The 20,969-nt window shown below is 40.8% G+C and overlaps 1 protein-coding gene across 4 annotated transcripts; it reads left to right on the forward strand.

Moving 5' to 3' along the window:
* Positions 1–1,193: 1,193 nt before the first annotated feature.
* Positions 1,194–20,020, forward strand: Cbll1 (Cbl proto-oncogene like 1). 4 transcript variants are annotated; one of them, XM_045136088.1, is made up of 7 exons: positions 1,194–1,264; positions 1,371–1,417; positions 7,564–7,731; positions 13,453–13,553; positions 14,036–14,119; positions 15,364–15,437; positions 16,609–20,020. In XM_045136088.1, the coding sequence occupies exons 2-7, from the start codon at positions 1,372–1,374 to the stop codon at positions 17,642–17,644; spliced, it is 1,509 nt and encodes a 502-aa protein (XP_044992023.1). In that variant the 5' UTR covers positions 1,194–1,264; position 1,371; the 3' UTR covers positions 17,645–20,020. The 4 variants fall into 4 exon arrangements, with proteins under 4 accessions (XP_044992023.1, XP_004652927.1, XP_044992024.1 ...); XM_004652870.2 differs by lacking the exons at positions 1,194–1,264; positions 1,371–1,417 and adding an exon at positions 2,300–2,405; XM_045136089.1 differs by lacking the exons at positions 1,194–1,264; positions 1,371–1,417 and adding an exon at positions 2,507–2,521.
* The last annotated feature ends 949 nt before the right edge of the window (positions 20,021–20,969 follow it).

Raw genomic sequence — 20,969 nt, forward strand, 5'->3', positions numbered from 1 at the left:
AGCAGGGGAGCATAAAGTAGATTTAAGGCAATGTATAAATGTAACAGCTGTCACATCAAGTACTTGTTTAACATTTTACTAAAATATTAAAGTAGTCCCTCAGTAATTTTTTTCTTTCATTTTTTTGAGATAGGATTTCATGACATAGCCCAAGCTGGGTTCAATGTACCCTCTTTCTACCTCAGGCTCCCAAGTGCTGGAATGTCAGGCATGTGGTCACCATGTTGGGCTTTCACAGGAAATATTCCAACTTGATGCACCATAAAGTGCGAACAAAACTTCTGAGTCACAATTATATCAAATACAATTTTAAATTCTGATATTTTATTTATTTATTTTTATTTGAGAGCATCAGAGAGAGAGAATGAATGGGTATGCCAGGGCCTCCAGTCACTGCAAACGAACTCCAGATGCATGTCTCCTCCACCCACCCCATGCATCTGGCTAACGTGGGTCCTGGGGAATCGAGCCTCGAACTGGGGTCCTTAAGCTTCACAGGCAAGTGCTTAACCACTAAGCCATGTCTCCAGCCTGACTTTTGATCTTTTAGCATCAGCAAGCACTAGTATTATTTGGAGCCTAGATTTGTATCAAACTTGGGGTGAGAGTAAGACCCCTTTCTGAATAAAAACTACCTCCTGGAAAACCCTACGTTGTTAAAAAAAAAAAAAAAAACCTCAAATGTATTTAGAGAAAAAGGGTGGTGTGGGATAAAGCTGTTTCCCTACCCCCCCAAAAGAGCAGTTTCAGCAATGGAGAACACGCTGAAAAACCACTTACTGGCACAGAACTTCACATTCACTCTGTTACAACAAAGCAAAGAGAACATTAATTGACCAATGTCCTTGACTCGGACTAGACCTGCAACTTGTTTATAAAGCTCAAGGTCCCAGTGCCACTCACTAAATAACATGGTACACTTAACAGCACTATCATCTCAGTATCGGTCACAACCCTTAACATACAACACACAGAAACCATTGCCACGCAAACTTTATTCGGAATTCAGCACCATGAAAAAAAAAAACAAAAAAAAAAAAAAACACACACTTCCACAGGAGACCATACAGACAAACATGTTTTATTGATCTAGGACCTCTGGCACTGAATGCGTGAACAACCCAAGGTAACGATGTCGTCACCAAGGGACAACAACAATAGAGCCCAAATCCCTTGACTCCTAAGCCTGTGTTTTCCACTAATTGTGCACCTTTCTACACGCCCGAGAGCATCAAGTGGGAAGGGCTGGACACAAATGAGCCAGGTCTGCGAGGGGGGTACAGGGGTGGGGTGGGGTGGGGGGGTAGACATCACCGAAGGTCCTTCAGAAAATCGCCCTTTTGACACTTTCTTTTGTTCTGGCCAAGCAGGATGAAAGCAGCAGCCACAAACCCCCGGGAGCTGGAACTGGAACTAGGTACAGCCTCTCTGTGGTAACGCTCTTCCTCGTTTGAGGCCTTTCCTTTCTCACCTCTCTCTTCCCTGGCGCTGTCCCCACCTCTCTCGCTCTCCATCCTCCCTTCCTGCGGCCCCACGGTGCACACCGCAGCTCAGGGTCCCGGGCAGAAACGGTCCAGGCGCTGCCCCCTCCCCTCCCCGCCCCACCCCCCACGCCCCGGCGCTGGTCTAGAAAGCGAGTCCACGCAGTGCATTTCAGCCGCAGGAGACTTGGGAGGTGGGCAGCGGGGCGTGGGTCCCGGTAACTGCCGGGACAAAGCACATCTGGACAACAAGCACAGGGCCCGACTGTGCAAGCGAGCCTGGAGCTAGCTCCACCCTCACCCTGCCCCGGGCGACCTGCCACTGGAAGAAACGCTGCGAGCGCGCGTGTGTTTACAACTCTCCCGGGGGCCCGGTGCTGGACAGCGGGGCTCGCGGACCCGCGGAGTGTGTGTGTGTGGGGGGGGGCTAGGGGCGGGGGGATTCCAAACCGTTACTCCGCCCGCCGGGGTGGGACCAGCGCCACGGCCCCGAGCGTGCGCGGTGGGCAAGGCCAGACCGGCTGCGGCGTACTACAAATCCCAGAATGCCTCGCTCCTTCCCTGCCGGAAGTGTGCTCCTCCGGCTACTACCGCTCACTCCCGCCCCCCGCTATACACCCCGCGTTTCCCTTCGGCATCGTTCCCAATTAAGGGCTACTTCCTCTTGGAGGAGAGGTCCTTAAAGAAATCTCGATGCTTGAGTCCCCTCACTCTTTCTGCCTCTTCCCTTCCCAGAGTCGGGTGTCGGAAGCGAGAACAGGAAGCCCTTTGCGAGCTTAAGCGGGGTGGGGGGGGGGGTGGCAACCTCGCCACACTTCCGGCTCCCGGGCTCCCGGAAGGTAGAGCGCACGCGCTCGCTGCGACTCCGGCGCAGTCCACTTCCGCTCCCACTGTGCCCCGCGAGCCGAATCATGGATCACACTGGTAAGGAGGCGGAGGCAGTGGGGTCCTGGTTTCGTACCCCCCCAGTGGCTGAAGTGGGACTGATCGCCCCGTGGGCAAAAGGGGTTCCACACGCCCCACTGCCCTGGGGTGTGGCGGTGAGGAGGAAATCCCCGAGAGTCCTTCCTGTGCGGGGCAGGGCCTGCCTTTCCCCGGCCTAACCCTCAGTCCTTGCGGTACCTCCATCCTTGGGACCGGCTGCAGCCGCCTCCCCTCCGGGGTAGTGGGTGGCACAGGCTTCGTAGGAAGCGGAGGGTTTGCCAGGGGTTCTCTCTCTCCCTCTCTCCGCCCCTCCCTCCACTCCAGCTGTTCTGCACTAAGTTCTGGGGAAACTGGCGGGGTGGATTTCACTCTTCGGACTTGGGAGAAGTCTCGTCAGGTTGGATGGATGGGAAAGAGTGGGTTGGAGACTTCCTGCTGTTTCAGCGTTTGGTGGCTGCTGCCTGGTCACAGCTCTTGAGTTTTTGTCTCTTCGGCGCAGAGGTCTACATAGGAGTCGGATAGTTTTCGAAATCATAGAGCTAAGCCCCAGAGCATGCCCCGCCCTTCGGCTGTTACCTCCTCATCATTTGAAGACGTTTACAGAGAAAGATCTTAAGATAAAGGCATCTACATCTCATGCTGCAAGTGAGAGTGGTTTTGCACCTTGCAGTGCTTTTTATTGGTTTCGCTTCCTTGTGGTTCTTGGACATCGACTGAGTGCTCTTGGCAATTGAGTGCTTCTGACAATTACACCGACCCTAGCGCATGTAGAGGGAAAGGCTTTTTCTTCAAGTAGTGGTTGGAATGCCCTCAGTCATTACAAACCAGCTTAATTATATAATTCCATTTATATTTATGCCAGTTGTGCAGATAGGTGTAGGTTTGGAGATGGAATGAGGAATGGTAAACAATAGAACAATAGGAATGTGTTCTTGTTTTCATGGAGATAGCATTCTATTGGAGAGGGCAAGTTTTTTTTTTTTTTGTTTTGTTTTGTGTTGTTTTTTGTTTTTAGTATTGACTGATAATGGTGAGTGCCTTAAGAAAAACAGATACCAAGGAGCAGGGACATTGTTCTTGGAAGGTTAACAGTTACGCTGAGGTTTGATGGATGTCAGGTACACGCACAGAGATGCTGTGATAGGCAAATGTAGATTGAGAAGGCCAATTAGCTGTAGTCTAGCTAACACGTGGGAAAGCCCCAAGATGAGATTGGAAAGGAAAAAGTGTAAGTTTGCTTGTTTAAGGACTTAAAACCATGATAAAGAGTTAAAATGTTAAGTGAAGATGAAGCCATTGAGCAGAAGTGGAAGAGAAACATTTTATTTATTTATTTTGGTTTTTTCGAGGTAGGGTCTCGCTCTAGCCCAGGCTGACCTGGAATTCACTTGGTAGCCTCAGGCTAGCCTCGAACTCTTGGTGATCCTCCTATCTCTGCCTCCCAAGTGCTGGGGATTAAAGGCATGCACCATCACACCTGTCTTTTAAGAGAAACATTTAAAAAGGTCGTTTTGGACTTCTATTAGAAAAGGGGTAAGGAGGAGAAGACTCAGGAAGTAGATAATGTAGGTGGTGGTTGCAGTCTTGGTTTAGTGAAATTAAGGGGTAGCCCATGTAGCTCAATAGGGGAGCACTTACTTAGCAAGCACAGGCCTGGGTTCAGCCCCCAATAATGCAGTGTGTGGAGAAAGGGAGCGCTGGGCCAATGCAATAAATACATTGGTGTAGAACCCAACACCCGCCCATGGGTGGTGAGGTATGTGAGAGAAACGAGAAGTGCCTGTGTTTCTCATTTGAGCATCTTGGTAACACATGCTGCTGAGTTGGGGAAAACTTGGCAGTGTTTAAAGAAGGAAGATGGGAATTTTGGAACAATAGTTTGGTTTTGGACTGCTAAGTATAAGGTATGTATTGAGATGTGGCGGGAAGTACAGAGACTAGAGGAAATATGTGGACTGAAAACACACATTTGCAAGTTACTCCCTATGGGGGATTTTCTGAAGCTCGAAGGTGGGCCATGTCCAGCCTCTAAGGAACTCCAGTTTTAGCAGAATGTTTCTCATTTGAACCTATATTGGAATTGTGTGTCAAATTCCTGCCACACTTTGAAGCTAAGTTAAGGGAGTTTGAGTGTGGGTGCATGTGTGGTAAGCCTGTTTATTCTAAGTTAAAAGGTTGCCTAAGGATGCAAAAGTCTTTTTAACATGAAAATAATCACTAGTCAGCTAACTGGTTAAAAAAAAAAGTTTCCAGTGAGATCCCTTTACTGCATAACATTAGCTTTACTGTGTTTAAATTAGGTTCTGTGGCAGTCGTTTTAATGTTTCATATCAAAAGACACTTAGGGCTGGAGAGATGGCTCAGTGGTTAAGGCACTTGCCTGCAAAGCCAAGGGACCCAGGTAAGCCAAATGCATAAGGTTTGTGGAGGCTGGAGGCCCTGGCGAGCCCTTTCTCTCCCCCCCCCCCCAGCTTTCTCTCAGTCCCTCTCCCTCTGTGCCTCTTTCTATCTTCCTCATATAAGCAAATAGAAAACATTTTTTTAAGACAATATTAACTGGTATGCATTGTAAGGCAAATCTTCAAACCTTGCCAAAGATTCAAACTGTTATGAAGTCCATGAACCTGAATTTGAAAAGTATTTGAATTGCAAAGCCATTGGGAAATGAGAAAATGCCAGTTAGCTAGTTAATTGACGATTTTCTGACTGAATAGCATTGCGTCTCAGAAGAATGATTTTAATAGCAAAAGATCTTGTAAATTAAGATGTTCAATGTTAGAAGTACTCTGGCAAACTCACAAGTAGCACTTACTCATTCTTTGGTCATTGTAAGAGTTAGCACCAGAAAGTAACACAAATTCCATAATTGGGCATTGGAAGTTTTGCTAGGGACCAAACCCAGGGTCTTGAGCATGACAGGCAGGTTCTACCTCTGATCACGAACCCTGACTTCAGCTTCTCAATTCCTTTTACTCCGGATAAATATTAAGTATATCTTTTTTGAAACTGTATAAAAGTATGACACCTTGTAAAAGTGGATTCTCCTGTGATGTCCCTAGGTGTCCATATACTAAAAGTGGATTGCCCTAAGTAGTTATTCTTTTACTGTTTGTGTCTTACCCAAGGACTTTATGTGTGCTTTGTTTTCTTATAGCACAACCTCCTTTTGAGTATAGTGTGTTTTAATTCTTAATAAAAAAATTAAAAATACTCATTTTAACAAACTTATTTGAGAGAGAGAGAGAGAGGCAGACAGAGAGAATGGCACGCCATGGCCTCCAGCCACTGCCAACGAGCTCCAGACATGTGCCACCTTGCACATCTGGCTTACGTGGGTCCTGGGGAATTAGACACGGGTCCTTTGGCCTTGCAGGCAAGTGCCTTAACCACTTAGCCATTTAAAAATAACAACCCAGATAAACCAAGAATGTTGTCCCTTGAAATTTGAGGCAAACAGCAGTCATAAGGGTTAGCCAATAAGAAAATTCGCTTGTGTGAGGTGTGCATAAAGAACTTGCCAAGTGAAGAATGACATTTCATTCACAAAGGTAATACTGTTAAAAATCCTTTCAGTAGTATCTGAAGGAAAATCATTTCTTTTAGTTCATTGGAGAGGTAGGAGTACATTTGAAAATAAGAAAAAAGGCCATTTTTTCTTCTCTCTCTTTGGTAAGTAATTTTACATAAGCAGATTCAGGGAAAACAGACAATACATTAACAAATTGATCTCATTTAGTGTATGTTGAAACTTGATCAAATTGGTTTATTTTGATTTCAGATTTTATGGATTTCATTTGGAATAATTAGCTATTAAAAGAGTAGAAAGCAGACTGAACATGTTTAAAGTAACCATTTAGGTCCATTTTGAATTCTGCTTTATATTGTTCACAAAAGGGCAGGAGAACATGCATTTCACATAACTGTTCCTTCTAGGGTTGAAGGTCGTCAGTACTCACTGTTTCCACATTTTGGCGTTAGGAATTCAGTGTGGGCAGTTTGTTGCTTTTGATTGTAATATTTCATGCAGGCACTTTCTTCATTAGATAATGTGTGAAACATTACAATTGCAAATTTTTCATTTGCATATTTCAGGGCATTTTCCTTTTTGTCTGTATTTACAGTTGAATATTTTGTTATACATTTTTCTGTTCTTGAAAAAGGTAACTTAAAATTTGTATGAGTCAATTCTGTGAAGTAATTGATTATGACACATGAGTTAATTTTTGCCATAGATTATAATAGAAATTTTAGAAACTAGAAAGTATTAGTTGCTGAGACCTGGTTGAAGTTAGAAACCTTGAATCCTGCTAAACTACAATTTTCAACTACTGTGCTACTAAAAATAACTATGTCTCAAGAAATATTATAACACAAATATTCTATTGCATGTTCCATTAAATGGTGTGATTTTTGATATACTCCTGAGGACTTTTTATTTTTTTATTATTATTATTATTATTTTTTTTTTTTGGTTTTTCGAGGCAGGGTCTCACTCTGGCTCAGGCTGACCTGGAATTCACTATGTAGTCTCAGGGTGGCTCGAACTCACAGTGATCCTCCTACCTCTGCCTCCCGAGTGCTGGGATTAAAGGCGTGCACCACCACGCCCAGCTTGCCTGAGGACTTTTTAGACAGAGTTTTATATTTAAGGGGATAAACTTTAGTCATCAAGTCAGTTTTGTGTTTCTGTTTCTTGGCTGTCCTGATACAGGTTCAGTGTGGAGTTGCTGCTCTGCTACCTGATCAGACACAGAGATCCGGATAGCTTTCTTTCTTCTTGCAAAAAAAAAAAAAGAGAAAGAAACTACTATAGATGGTGGCAGAGGTTCTCATCTTGGGCTTATGAAGGGTTTTATGATTCTATAAACTGTTGTGGAATTATATGGAAAAATTTTATTACTTTCCTAGGGAGAAGTAAATATCCTGTAATTTGTATCAGTTTCTGGAAAGGTTCCAGGTCTCAGGGTCTAAAAGATTGCTTTAAAGATTTACCCAAAATGATGAAAATTAGCAGTTAAACTTGCATCAGTCTAATATTTAAAATTACAACCCAGATCTTTAATTTAGTACTTTGATAATGTTGATTGTTGTCATACTTATGATAGAAAATAATCTTCTAAAAGAAATTACAACCATTTTTTTTTTTCCCCTTGTATAGACAATGAGTTACAAGGCACTAATAGTTCTGGATCCTTGGGTAGCCTTGATGTTCGCAGAAGAATTCCTATAAAACTTATCTCGAAACAAGCAAACAAAGCTAAGCCTGTACCTCGAACTCAAAGAACTGTTACCAGGATGCCTGCAAAGGCTCCACCTGGTGATGAAGGTAATTGTTAAACTGATAAGTTCAGCACCTTCATTTTATCTGATTGCGCACTAAGTACCTGTGATTTTATTTACTTAACCATACTTTTTTAAAAAAAGAAACAGTACATACTGTATTCATGCTCTTTTGTTTGAATTTCATTTTGCCCTGTAAGTCCCCCTGTTCCTCATAAAAGCAAATCTAGACAGTATTGCAGAAAGCACAATGTTAAAAGTATAATTTGTTGTTCTTTCCCCATAGTTCTCTCCAAAGATAAACCTCTGTTAAGATCTTTTATGTAAAAATAGTAGTATTATATATAACTGCTTTTTTTCATGTGTTTTGCGTCTGAGATTTTGCCTTATCAGTACGTGTTATTGTGTCTCAGTTTTAAAAAATAGGTTTAGGGCTGGAGAGATGGTTTAGCAGTTAAGGCACTTGCCCGCGAAGCCTAAGGACTCAGGTTCAATTCCCTAATACCCATGTAAGCCAGATACACAAGGTGGTGTATATGTCTGTAGTGTGTTTGCAATGGTAGTAGCCCTGGCATGCCCATTCTCATTCTCTTTCTCTCTCTCAAATAAATAAAATATTTATTTTTATTCTTTTGTTTATTTATTTGAGAGTGATAGGTGGAGAGAGAGAGAGCGCGAGCGAGCAAGCAAGCACATGCATATGAGCGCCTCCAGCCACTGCAAACAAACTCCAGGTGCATGCACCACCTTATGCATCTGGCTTATGTGGGTACTGGGGAATTGAGCCTCGAACTGGGGTCCTTAGGCTTCTCAAGCAAGTGCTTAATCGCTAAGCCATCTCTCCAGCCCTAAATAAAATATTTTAAATATATATTTAGAAGCCGGCCGTGGTGGAGCACACTTTTTTTTTTTTTTTTTTTTTTTTTTTTTTTGCTTTTCGAGATAGGGTCTCACTCTAGCCCAGGCTGACCTGGAATTCACTATGGTGTCTCAGGGTGGCCTCGAACTCACGGCGATCCTCCTACCTCTGCCTCCCGAGTGCTGGGATTAAAGGCGTGTGCCACCACGCCCAGCAGGAGCACACCTTTAATCCCAGCACTCGGGAGGCAGAGGTGGGAGGATTGCCATGAGTTTGAGACCACCCTGAGACACCATAGTGAATTCCAGGTCAGCCTGGGCTAGAGTGAGACCCTACCTAAAAAAACAAAAAACAGGTTTAGTCATGTGTGGTGGCACATGTTTGTAATCCCAGTACTCAGGACACTGAGGCAGGAGGATCACAGTTTGAAAGCAGCCTGGACTACACAGCCAGTCTGTCTCCAATAAATAACTTTAGATAATCTGTAGATACACCATTAATTCATTTAACATTTTTCTAGGTTTATTTGAAAAATTTTTATAACATTATTGTAGTACATAGTATATACTTCGGCCAGGTGTGATGGCACACACCTTTAATCTCAGCACCTGGGAGGCAGAGGTAGGAGGATCACTGAGTTAGAGGCCAGCATAGAGTGAGTTCAAGGGTAACTGGGGCTAGAGTGAGACCCTGTCCTGCCTCAAAAATGATGATGATGATGTATACTTTGTAGCATTTATACTTTGCAGAAATTTTGGGGACTTTAAAATCTTGATGTTATACATTTTAGCATTTGTCAGATCGTTAAATTACTCTTGAAAAAAGGTTTGTTGGTTTTATGTTCCCAAATATCAATATTTGGTTTCACTTTAAAATTTATAAATTATTTTTTGAGTCTGTAGCTCAGGTTGGCTTGATCTCATGGCAGTCTTCCTACCTCAGCTTCCCAGGTGATTGGGATAACGGACATGAAGCAACAATCACACCTGATTCAAATTTCCTTTTCTTTCTTTCTGTCTGTCTGTCTGTCTGTCTGTCTTTCTTTTTTTTGAGGTGGGGTCTCACTCTAGTCCAGGCTGACCTGGAATTCACTCTAGTCTCAGGCTGGCCTCAAACTCACAACGATCCTCCTACCTCTGCCTCCCAAATGCTGGGATTAAAGGCATGCACCACCATGCCCGGCTTCTTTTTCATTTTTTAATGGATAATTTTCATGCATGAACACAACGTATTTTGATCATAATACCTTTCCAATGCCTTCTTTTATCCCTCCTCCCCCATGCTCCTTCAACTGACCCCCTTGTTTCCAACTCGTCCCTCTTCTCCCTGCGTAAGGGAACATTGCTGGGCCAGGATTGTGCTGGTCTTGTCGGGTCATGAATACATTGGCCACTTCATATCCGGAAGACAACATTCCAAAACACGTTACCCTGTCCTCTGGCTCCTGATTCTTCCTGCCCTCTCAAATTTATCTGTGAAGCTGTGTGTCTTCTCATTTCTTGTGTTTTCTGGTCTTATCCTTCACTTTTTTCTTTGGCTGCCTTTCTCTTGATTTTTATTTTATGAGTTTTTTGTAAATTAGTAAAACTAGCTAATACAACTCTATGTTGTTTAGTCCATTTGTCTTTTGAATAGTATATATAAAGTTTTATTGCATAGAGCTTGAAGATCTTACTAGTTAGTTAACTAGTATTTGCTGTTACTTCTTTCCAGTTTTTTTAAAAGGTTTTATTTTTATTTATATTTATGTATTAGAGACAGAGGGAGAGAGTGTGAAAATGGCCACACCAGGGCCTCTAGGTATTGCAAACAAACTCCAGATGTATGTGCCTCCATGTGCATCTGGCTTATGTGAGACCTAGAGAATCAAACCTAGGTCCTTAAGCTTTGCGAGCAAACGCCTTAACTGCTAAGCCATCCCTCTAGCTCTTTCTTTCCAGTTTTAACACTTTCTTTAAAAAGGCATACCTTTATTTCATGAGTATAAAAAAGTTTTTTGTGTAAGTATTGCCTGGGGCTACTATAGCATTACGATGGTTGAACTGAGTACTTGTGCTATAGATGATAGGCTCTAAGAAGCCCAAAGTAAGTTCTGAGCGGCCTTTTACTGAGAAGCTTTATTGGCCATTGCTTTAGAACATTCACAGATGTTTGTATTCGCTTTCTACTGAGAAGCAGCTAGCCAGGCTAATTTGTCTTTTTCTTGCTGAAGAGGAATCCTGCTGCTAACATACATTAAAATTCTGGTAGTGTGTTTTACTTCTAAACTTTTCTATTATCTAGCAATCTATCTCTTTTTAGAATTAGACTCACTATACTTTATAATATGGTTTCTTTTGCTGTAGGTTTGTTTCCCCACATACTACAGGGTGTGAGTGGTGTACAAGCGCACACACACACACATGTACTCGGCAGTTAACTTTTAAGTTGGAGTACTTAGTCTGGGACGTAGCTCAGTGGTAGAGCATATGCGTGGCATGTATAAGGCCATGTAAATGAATTAATCATAGTAGCCAAGCAGGGCTGTTGCTGCTGACTTTCTTGTAAAGATTTTTTTAAATGTACAAAATATACAATTCTTTTTTTTTTAATTTTTTAATTTTTATTAACATTTTCCATGATTATAAAAAAATATCCCATGGTAATTCCCTCCCTCTACAATTACATTCTTATAATCAAGCCATGCAAAAAATCTAAAGTCTCCTCCTACCTTTCAGGTATTCCCTCACATTCCCAAGCCATATAGCACCCACTACTGTTAGGAGCAAGCTGATTCTAAAGATAATTTTAGGATACTTTAGATTTACCCATTTGGAATTTTTAAAAAGGTATTTATTTATTTGCAAGGAGAGAGAGAAAGAAAGGGCACACCAGGTCCCCTAGCCACTGCAAACAAACTCCAGATTTATGTGCGTGCCACTTTGTGCATCGGGCTTTATGTGGGTACTGGGGAATTGAACTCAGGCCGTTAGGCTTTGCACTCCAGTGCCTTAACTGTTGATCCATCTCTCTAGCCCCCATTTGGAATTTTTTAAAATGATATATATTTTAAAAAGCATTGCTTGAAATGGAGTTTTGGTGCTCAAGTAGACAAATACCCAGACTGATAACTTAATGATAAGGACTAAGGATACTCTGAAAAGTAATAATGTGCTCCACATCTTTTTTGGCTGCTGGTCTCAATAATTTTCTGGGTTTGATACACTGAGTTTTTTCCTTATTTTAAATTTTAAGCACCAGTTTTTTATTTTTATTTTTATTTATTTGAGAGTGACAGAGAGAGAGGGGGGGGAGAGAGAGAATGAGAATGGGTGCACCATGGCTTCTAGGCACTGCAAACAAACTCCAGATGTGTGTGCCCCCTTGTCCATCTGGCTAATGTGGGTCTTGGGGAATAGAGCCTTGAACCGGGGTCCTTAGGCTTCATAGGTAAGCACTTAACCTCTAAGCCATCCCTCCAGCCCAAAGCACCAGTTTTTATGAGGTATAAATTGGCTCCATAAGAGCTCAGGTGCACTCAGATGTAATTCATATGAAAACTGTGACTTTGAAGTATGAATTTGTGTTAGAGGTCATCAGTCTATTACTGTATTAGCTTCAAATATTTCTTGCATTCCTGTTTGTGTGTGTGCATCTGTGTGTGTCTGTGCGAGCACAGGTGTGCAGGGAAAGTTAAATAAAACTTGTGTGTTTGGCCAGTGCAAGGGCCAGAAAGTGTTGAGGGAAGTGTCACACCTTGGAATACCTTCATCTTTCCAGCTTTACTTCAGGCGGTTAAATTCTCCCTAGCATTCCCATCAGACTGTTTATTGGTTTTTCTATTCTGTATCAGACCCACTTTTTAGTTAGGCCAAATAAACTGAGCCCAGTGAATATATATACTGTGTTGCATGACTTCTGTTTGGGTGATTAATTCTAGGGACAGAAAAGTTTTTATTTCATTTTATTTATTTATTTATTTTTGTTTTTTTGAGGCAGGGTCTTGCTCTAGCTCAGGCTGACCTGGAATTCACTATGTAGTCTCAGGGTGGCCTCGAACTCATGGCAATCCTCCTACCTCTGCCTCCCAAGTTCTGGGATTAAAGGCATGTGCCACCATGCCTGGCCTTTTTTTTTTTTAAATTTCTAATATATTTTGTTTATTTATTTGCGAGGAGGGAAAGAGAAATAGAATTGGCATGCCAGGGCCTCTAGCCACTGCAAACAAACTTCAGATGCATGTGCTACCATGTGCATTTGGCTTATGTGGGTTTAATCAAGCCTGTGTCCTTAGACTTCACAGTCAAGTGCCTTAACCACTAAGCTATCTCTCCAGCCCCAGCAGAAAGGTTTTAACTGAAAGGAAGAAGTGTATGAATTTGTATTTTCTGTCTGAAGTCATTCTCAGTTTAAAGCTGAGGTTATAAGAAATCTGCAGAATTTTTTGTTGTAATAGTCTTTGTCAATGAGAAAGTATGCAGACGTCTATTCTTGGATCTACCATTAATCTTAATCATTAATCTTAATGTTACTTGTACTACAGAACTCTCAACTGTGACATGATTGAGTTGGACTGAATGATCATGATCACTTCTAACTGGCATTTTAAGCTAGGCTTTTTTTTTTTTTTTTTTTTTTTTTTTTGAGGTAGCATCTCACTCTAGTTCATGCCTACAGTTCACTATGGAGTCTCAGGGTGGTCTCAAACTCACGGTGATCCTCCTACCTCTGCCTCCTGAGTGCTGAGATTAAAGTGGTGCGCTATCACACCTGGTTTAAACTAATTTTGATTTCATGTTCTTAGACCTTTAAAAGGCTTTAGAATTTAGAAGAGCTTTGCAGTAAATGAGCCTATTCTGCCATGTAAATATACTTCTAAAGTGAAACTTGAGCTTGGAAAGCAAATATGTAATATTTTTTTTTCCTCAGAGGGCTTTGATTATAATGAAGAAGAACGCTATGACTGTAAAGGGGGTGAACTGTTTGGAAATCAGCGAAGATTTCCTGGACACCTTTTTTGGGATTTTAAGGTATAACTGAAAATAAAAAATTAAACATCAGTCACTATATGAATGTCTGTTTTATCTATGACTTTTTTTGGGGGTGGGGTTTTCCAGGTCGGGTCTCACTCTAGCCCAGGCTGACCTGGAATTCACTATAGAGTCTCAGGGTGGCTTCAAACTCACGGCAATCCTCCTATCTCTGCCTCCCTAGTGCTGGGATTAAAGGTGCACGCCACCATGCCCAGCTTATCTATGACTTTCAACAGACGTAAATCAATTTGCACTATTTCCACTGTTTCTAAAATAACTAGAAGTAATTCTTAATAAAGTCAAGAAATATCAGTAACCACAATTTAAGAAGAAAAACAAGCAAATCGGGACTATGTTAAGACACTTTCCCCCCCAATTTTGTAACAACTGTTAAGAAATTCTAACCATTTCATTGTATGATGCATAGATAGTTTTGTAATTGCTTAGGGAGGAAATTTTAATTTATATTGTTTCAACAGATAAACATCTTGGGTGAAAAGGATGACACACCAGTTCATTTCTGTGATAAGTGTGGATTGCCCATTAAAATCTATGGGAGAATGGTAAGTATGATTAAATCCTGTTTTTTGTAGTTGTATAGAAGTAGGATTCTAAAGGATAAGTAGACAAATATTAAGGGAATACTAAGGGAAGTTTTTCAGTACTATGAATTTAATTTGTATGTGTGGGTCTTTGTTTTGTTTTACTGCTTTAGAAAGAACCAGGTAAGGTAAAATATTTATAGTGCTCTTTTTTAGAAGCCTTTTATCTGCAGGGACTGTGGTCAAAATTTATAGGATTGGGTTGGAGAGATGGCTTTGTGGTAAGGGCTTGCCTGTGAAGCCTAAGGATCCCAGTTTGAGGCTCGATTCCCCAGGACCCACGTTAGCCAGATGCACAAGGGGGTGCACGCGTCTGGAGTTTGTTTGCAGTGGCTGGAGGCCTTGGTGTGCCCATTCTCTGTCTATCTGCCTCTTTCTCTCTCTCTCTGTCACTTTCAAATAAATAAATAAACAAAAAAAATTTACAGGATTTACAGATCCAGAAAATGTAAGCAGATTGGCTTTGCGGTGCCCGGCTGTAATCACAGCACTTCTGAGAGCAGAGCAGTAGAACCCTAAGTTTGAAGCCAGCCTGAGACACATAATGAAACCTCTAAAAAAAGAAAAAATCTGAGTGGTGGAGAGATGGCTTAGCAGTTAGGGTGTTTGCCTGTGAAGACAAAGGACCCAGGTTTGATTTCCCAGTATCCACATCAGCCAGATACACAATGGGGCAAAGGCATCTGGAGTTCTTTTGCAATGGCTAGAGGCCCTGATCTACCCATTCTCTGTCTCCTTTCATTCTCTGCTTGAAAAGAAATAAAATAAAAACATCTTTTTTTTTTCTTTTAAATTTGGTGTAAGGAAGTGTTCATTTATTCATGTATTGGAAAAGGAGCTGATGTTTTCAAAATATGTGACTGGAGAGATAGCTCAGTGGTAAAGGAACTTGTGTGGAAAGACCCAGATTCGATTCCTCAGTTCCCACGTAAAGCTAGATGCATAGTTGTACATGCATTTGGAGTTTGTTTGCAGTGGCTGGAGGCCCTGGAGTACCCATTCATATTCTCATTCTCTCTTTCTCTCTGCTTGCAAATAAAGATTGTTTTTTAAAGTAAAAAGGTTTTTGAATTGAAAAATGCTAATTTTTATTTAGCCTTAAATATTTATTTAGATAGTCCTTGTGCTGTCTATGTGCAAATCACTGTTAAATAAATAGTTTTAAATTGTTCTGGTATGCATAACTATGATGTCTTTGTTTACAGATACCATGCAAGCATGTGTTTTGCTATGATTGTGCTATTTTACATGAAAAAAAGGGAGATAAGATGTGTCCAGGGTAAGATTTGGTCATCTTTTTATTTTTAAATTGTAGTGGCTTGTAAGCTAGTTTTAAAGGTTAGAGTGTAATAGAAATGAAGCAGGGGTTCAAATTTGTAGACAAGTTGGAGCTAGGCACTACCTATGAATCAGTTCAAAGAGGCCAGAATGATGAAGTCTGTTTGTCATCTTAGAATTAGTATGAAACAGAACCGCTAGGGGTGAGGGCGGGATGCTAGGAAGATAGTGTAATGTGTCAGTGAATTCCAGGTTAGCCGGGCTAGAGCAAGACCCTACCTCTAAAAACAACAACAAACAAAACAAAACAAAACACAAACAAACCAAAAAAAAAAAGGCAAGTAGGACGCATTAATGAAGAGTTGTTATAGTTTTGACCCTTAGAAACTTTTGACAATTTAGAAAGGCAAGAAAGTCTAATAATAAAGTTGAATAGTAAATTTGATGGCTCAGAAAAATTTCCTTAACGGGCCTTGGCATTCAAAGTTTAATTTGTTTTGTTGTCTAATGTTAAGAATTCTAATGATTAAGCTGACCTTATTCCTCATTGTAGTCTGTAGCATTTTCCATTTACTATCTTTCACTTAGTATTTGCCCAGCAAGTACTTTACTCCAAATAAGTTTGAATTTCATAATTGTAGATTACAGATCCTTTGCTTTGTTTTTTGGCAAATGGATGCAAGGCATAGAATTATTTGACAAAGCTCAATGAATTCTAAATGTTGGGAAATATAAGGTCTCTTTAAAATATTGTTTGATGATGTTATTAAAAGTTAAGTTAAAAGCCAGGCATGGTGGTGCACACCTTTAACCCCAGTACTCAGGAGGCAGAGGTAGGAGGATCGCTGTGAGTGTGAGGCCACCCTGAGACTACACAGTGAATTCCAGGTCAGCCTGGGCTAGAGCAAGAATCCTACCTTGCAAAATCAAAACAGAAAGAAAAGAAAAAGAAAAAAAAAATGAGTTAAAAAAAGAAGTGAGGTTGGTAGAAATGCTTATTAGTGTTTGAGACAAAGTGAAGACGATAAAAGTCTCACTTAGAATCATTTTGATTAACTTCTGCTATTTTACATGACAATGTAGACATTTAAAAAAATAACTGCATCTTTTATATTCTATTTTAGTGTATTCTATTTAGTATATTTTATTTTAAACCTTTTCCCCTTCTGTAGCTGTAGTGACCCTGTGCAGCGGATCGAGCAGTGCGCGCGGGGCTCTCTCTTCATGTGCAGCGTTGTGCAAGGATGCAAGAGGACGTACCTGTCTCAGAGAGACTTACAGGCTCACATCAACCATCGCCACATGAGGGCTGGGAAACCTGCCACTCGTGCTTCACTTGAAAACGTGCATCCTCCTATCGCCCCTCCGCCCACTGAAATCCCTGATCGCTTTCTCATGCCTCCAGACAAGCATCACATGAGCCATATTCCGCCAAAGCAGCACATCATGATGCCGCCCCCTCCTTTGCAGCACGTGCCGCACGAGCACTATAATCAGCCGCACGAAGACATCCGTGCTCCCCCGGCAGAGATCTCCATGGCTCCACCTCCACCCCGCTCGGTCAGTCAGGAAACCTTTCGTATCTCAACAAGAAAACACAGCAATTTAATAACAGTTCCTATTCAGGATGACTCAAATTCAGGTGCTAGAGAACCACCACCTCCTGCCCCAGCACCTGCTCACCATCATCCCGAATACCAGGGTCAGCCAGTGGTGTCGCACCCTCATCATATTATGCCTCCTCAGCAACATTATGCACCCCCCCCACCACCTCCACCACCAATAAGCCATCCAATGCCACACCCTCCCCAGGCTGCAGGTACTCCGCACTTGGTGTACAGCCAAGCTCCACCTCCACCAATGACCTCTGCTCCACCGCCAATCACCCCTCCCCCTGGACACATTATTGCCCAGATGCCTCCCTACATGAATCATCCTCCTCCAGGACCTCCCCCACCTCAGCATGGTGGTCCACCTGTAACTGCACCCCCTCCTCACCATTACAATCCTAACTCCTTACCCCAGTTTACTGAAGATCAAGGAACTCTGAGCCCTCCATTTACACAACCAGGAGGGATGAGTCCTGGTATCTGGCCTGCGCCAAGAGGGCCACCACCTCCTCCTCGAATGCAGGGCCCGCCTTCTCAAACCCCACTTCCTGGACCACATCATCCAGATCAGACAAGATACAGACCGTATTACCAATGATAATAGTATTTTGAACTGAAGATATAACAAGGGAAAAAAAAAACTTAAATATAGTCAATCTTTTAATTAAGCTTTGACTGTTTGGGGAAGGAAAAATTACCTCTTCTGGGGTGGCTATAAAACACATAGTCATGTTTCTTAAAATGGGTTTAAATCCTTGTCCTTAGGGTTGATCCTGAGTACTATATTGTAGTGCAGATCAGTGGCTCAGCCGAGCACAGCTACGTTTAACAGCTGTTGCCCCAGTGTGGTGCATTGACTCAGAAGCGACCATTTGTAAAAAATTTGAAAAGAAATATTCATTGTTCCATTTTCAAAAGTATTGTTTTTGTTAAGCCCAATGTTTAATTTTTCTTGTGACACATTTTGTTAACCTGTGTAAAAGGATTAAATTTCAGTATGGTTGTAAAGATGCTACTTTCATGTGAATTTACGTGTAGCCACGTACTTTTTTTTTTTAATTATATGTTTTACCACTAATTTCCCAAAGTTACAATAAAATCCTAAAAGCAAAAACCCAAGATTGCTATAAGGCAGACTGTTACATGATAGAGAATTCGTTCCCGTTTTGGGCACTGAAGTTGGGAGGAATAGTGATTGTCTAGTGCACTTCACTTGGCTGCCTTTTCATGTTTCGACAGCCTCAGGAGCACCCAGATACATTCGATTTCCAGTACCGCTACACCTAGGCTTGTCATACTAGAGGATAGTCTAGTCCTTTGGAAAGTGGCCAGTGCTGCAGGCTCCAAGCTGGTGGTGGGATGCTATTACTCAGTAATACTTTATTTTTACTTCTTGTGAATGGCTGGAATCACGCGCACCACACCTAATGATCTTAAGTAACATTTTATGATTGCTTAAATGGTGTTTAGATGAAGTGTGCTCTCCTGTGCTCAGTGTCTTTAAGTACTTAGGGCTGCAAAGGCTTTATTTAAATTCTCATTTCATGGTAGTTGGATTCTGGTTTTAAACTGCAACTTGAATGCTATGGAGGAATTTGAATAATGTATTAATGAAGAGTGTTTCTTGTAATCACAAGCTAGTATTTGCTCAGGTGTTTTTGCCATGTAATAAGAATGTTTCCTCTAACTTGAAAATTTAGAACTATCACTTTCTATTCTTTTTGTTGGTCAAGTAGTCTCCACTTGGAACATTTTAGCATGGAGTCAGTAGTGAAGACTACCAGATAATTTTGTATTGGACAAGGGAACAGTAATGACTAAATTGTGAATTTCAGTGCTTTATAAGGTGCCTTTAGAGTCAGCTTTTGCATTATAGGGGATTGTTACAGTCCAGCTAAGATAACCACTTAAAATTTATACAGATCTCATATGTATAAATCTTATTCTTAGGATATTACCATATATCCTTTGAGTTGACTAAACCCCTGTGAAGTTTTTCCTCCCCCCTAAAATGGTGCATAATATAAACAATGATGTGTAGTGTGCAGATACCATTTATTACCTAGTTTGTAGTGTATAAATTTAGGAATTTGTTTTTGACAAAAGGTGAACTGATTGTTAATTTACCATTTTATTCAGGTACAGGCAAAACAAATTTTCATTTTGAATGATCAGATGCAAAATAGTTTATGAACTTAGAGCAGAACTAAGAAATAATATAAATGGGCTATTTCAATCTTTACTGGCCCAAAATTACTGACAGATTTTTTTTTCTTAAGCAAGTGATTCTTCGACACTTAGCAGTTGACAGTCTACTTTGTTAATTAACTAATGCACTACTTCTAGTGAGAAATTCTTGTTATTAGAAGCATGGGAGTGAAATAGTGTGAAATGGTGGTGAGTATTTCTATCATATTACTGTAGGTACTTGGACTGGTGCAAACTTGATTCCTCTTCATGCCCCTGTTTAGGGGCTATTAGAATATTGTTGAAAATCCAAACCATTCTTTGTTTCATATAATTATAAAATATCAAATTCTCATTAGGGAATCTCAACTATTTATGAAAAGCTCTCCTTTTATTGAAAACTATTTGAGTTTGAGATGGACAAATAAAATCAGTATCATAAAATTCACATGATGAGAATTCTTGTAGGCTTTAAAGATGATTTAAGTTAGATTAAACATGCAGGGAGGCAGATCAGATGAATGTCTTGTAGCAGACAAAGTTTCAGTGGTGTTAGACTTGAATTCGTTGGTTAATTGTTTGAATGAGGGTGGGAGAGCAGAGTGATAACAAAATTGATGTTAGTATTTCTTAAGGAAAAAGATGTGAATCCCAGCCTTATTTCAGGGAAGCCTTTGAAGCTATGATGGACATAAGTCTCAATCTATGTATGTTTCATTATATTGCTCTTAAGACTACTGAGGTGGCAGTTTAATTCTTAAACAATAAAATGGAAGCATAAAGACTATTTTGCCTAGATGAGTTTTTAACCTAATGCTAACATATTTGGGAGAATGAAGAATTTTCCATGTTTATGTTGATACAACTTTCTGTAATAAAATTAGATTCACTTTAAGAGAGTATAACCAAAAACTTGGATGTTGTGTATCTTCGGCATACTGTTTTAGAGTATAATTCAGCATGTGGGGAAAAAAATCTGTTGCAAATACTATAAGAAAGAAACTACCCATGTGGTGGCCCTGTAAAAACACGTGCTCAAAATTGTGTAAATACAAATCAGATACAACTGAAGTACAAATAGAAAAAATACGAACATTGAACTCACAATGTAGTATTTACTGTATGAGGTATGCAGAACTGCTTAAAGAAAATGTTGGAAGAAATTTTTTTTTTTAATTTGAAAAGTGCTCCAGTCCTGTATTGGATAACTTAAAAAAAAATCAATACGAATATCTAAGACAAATGTTTGTCACATTGACCATCAAGCTAATAGATTGATACTAAATGAAGTTTGACATAATACTCAAACATACTATATTCAAAGTGAAATGCATTTAGTTTTACTCAGTGGTTTATAATTATAATTAGGGCCTAAGAAGCAGGAGATAGCTTGTACAGTTGTGCAGTCTGAAAGGCAGTACTGGCTCCAGTACCCTTAGAGCCGAGTGAGAGCCAAGCCATGTACACACTCTAGTGCTGCTAATAGTTGATGAGCTTCAAATACCTTGTTTGGATTCATACCCCCTCAGTTTTCCCTCACTGAGGAGAAAAAGACACTGCTCATCTTCAAAGATTAAGAAATTGTAGGCATCAGAATTGCAATAATGGGTTTAGTTCTCATACCTGGGTATCTCTGGAAAAACATTCTAAAATTCTGTAACTGAAGAATATTTTAGTTCTAAGTGTTTTTAAGCACTGTCATTTTATATTTATAACCATTCTCCTTTATGCTGTCT

The sequence above is a fragment of the Jaculus jaculus genome, chromosome 16 (assembly GCF_020740685.1).
Source record: "Jaculus jaculus isolate mJacJac1 chromosome 16, mJacJac1.mat.Y.cur, whole genome shotgun sequence".
NCBI lineage: Eukaryota > Metazoa > Chordata > Mammalia > Rodentia > Dipodidae > Jaculus > Jaculus jaculus.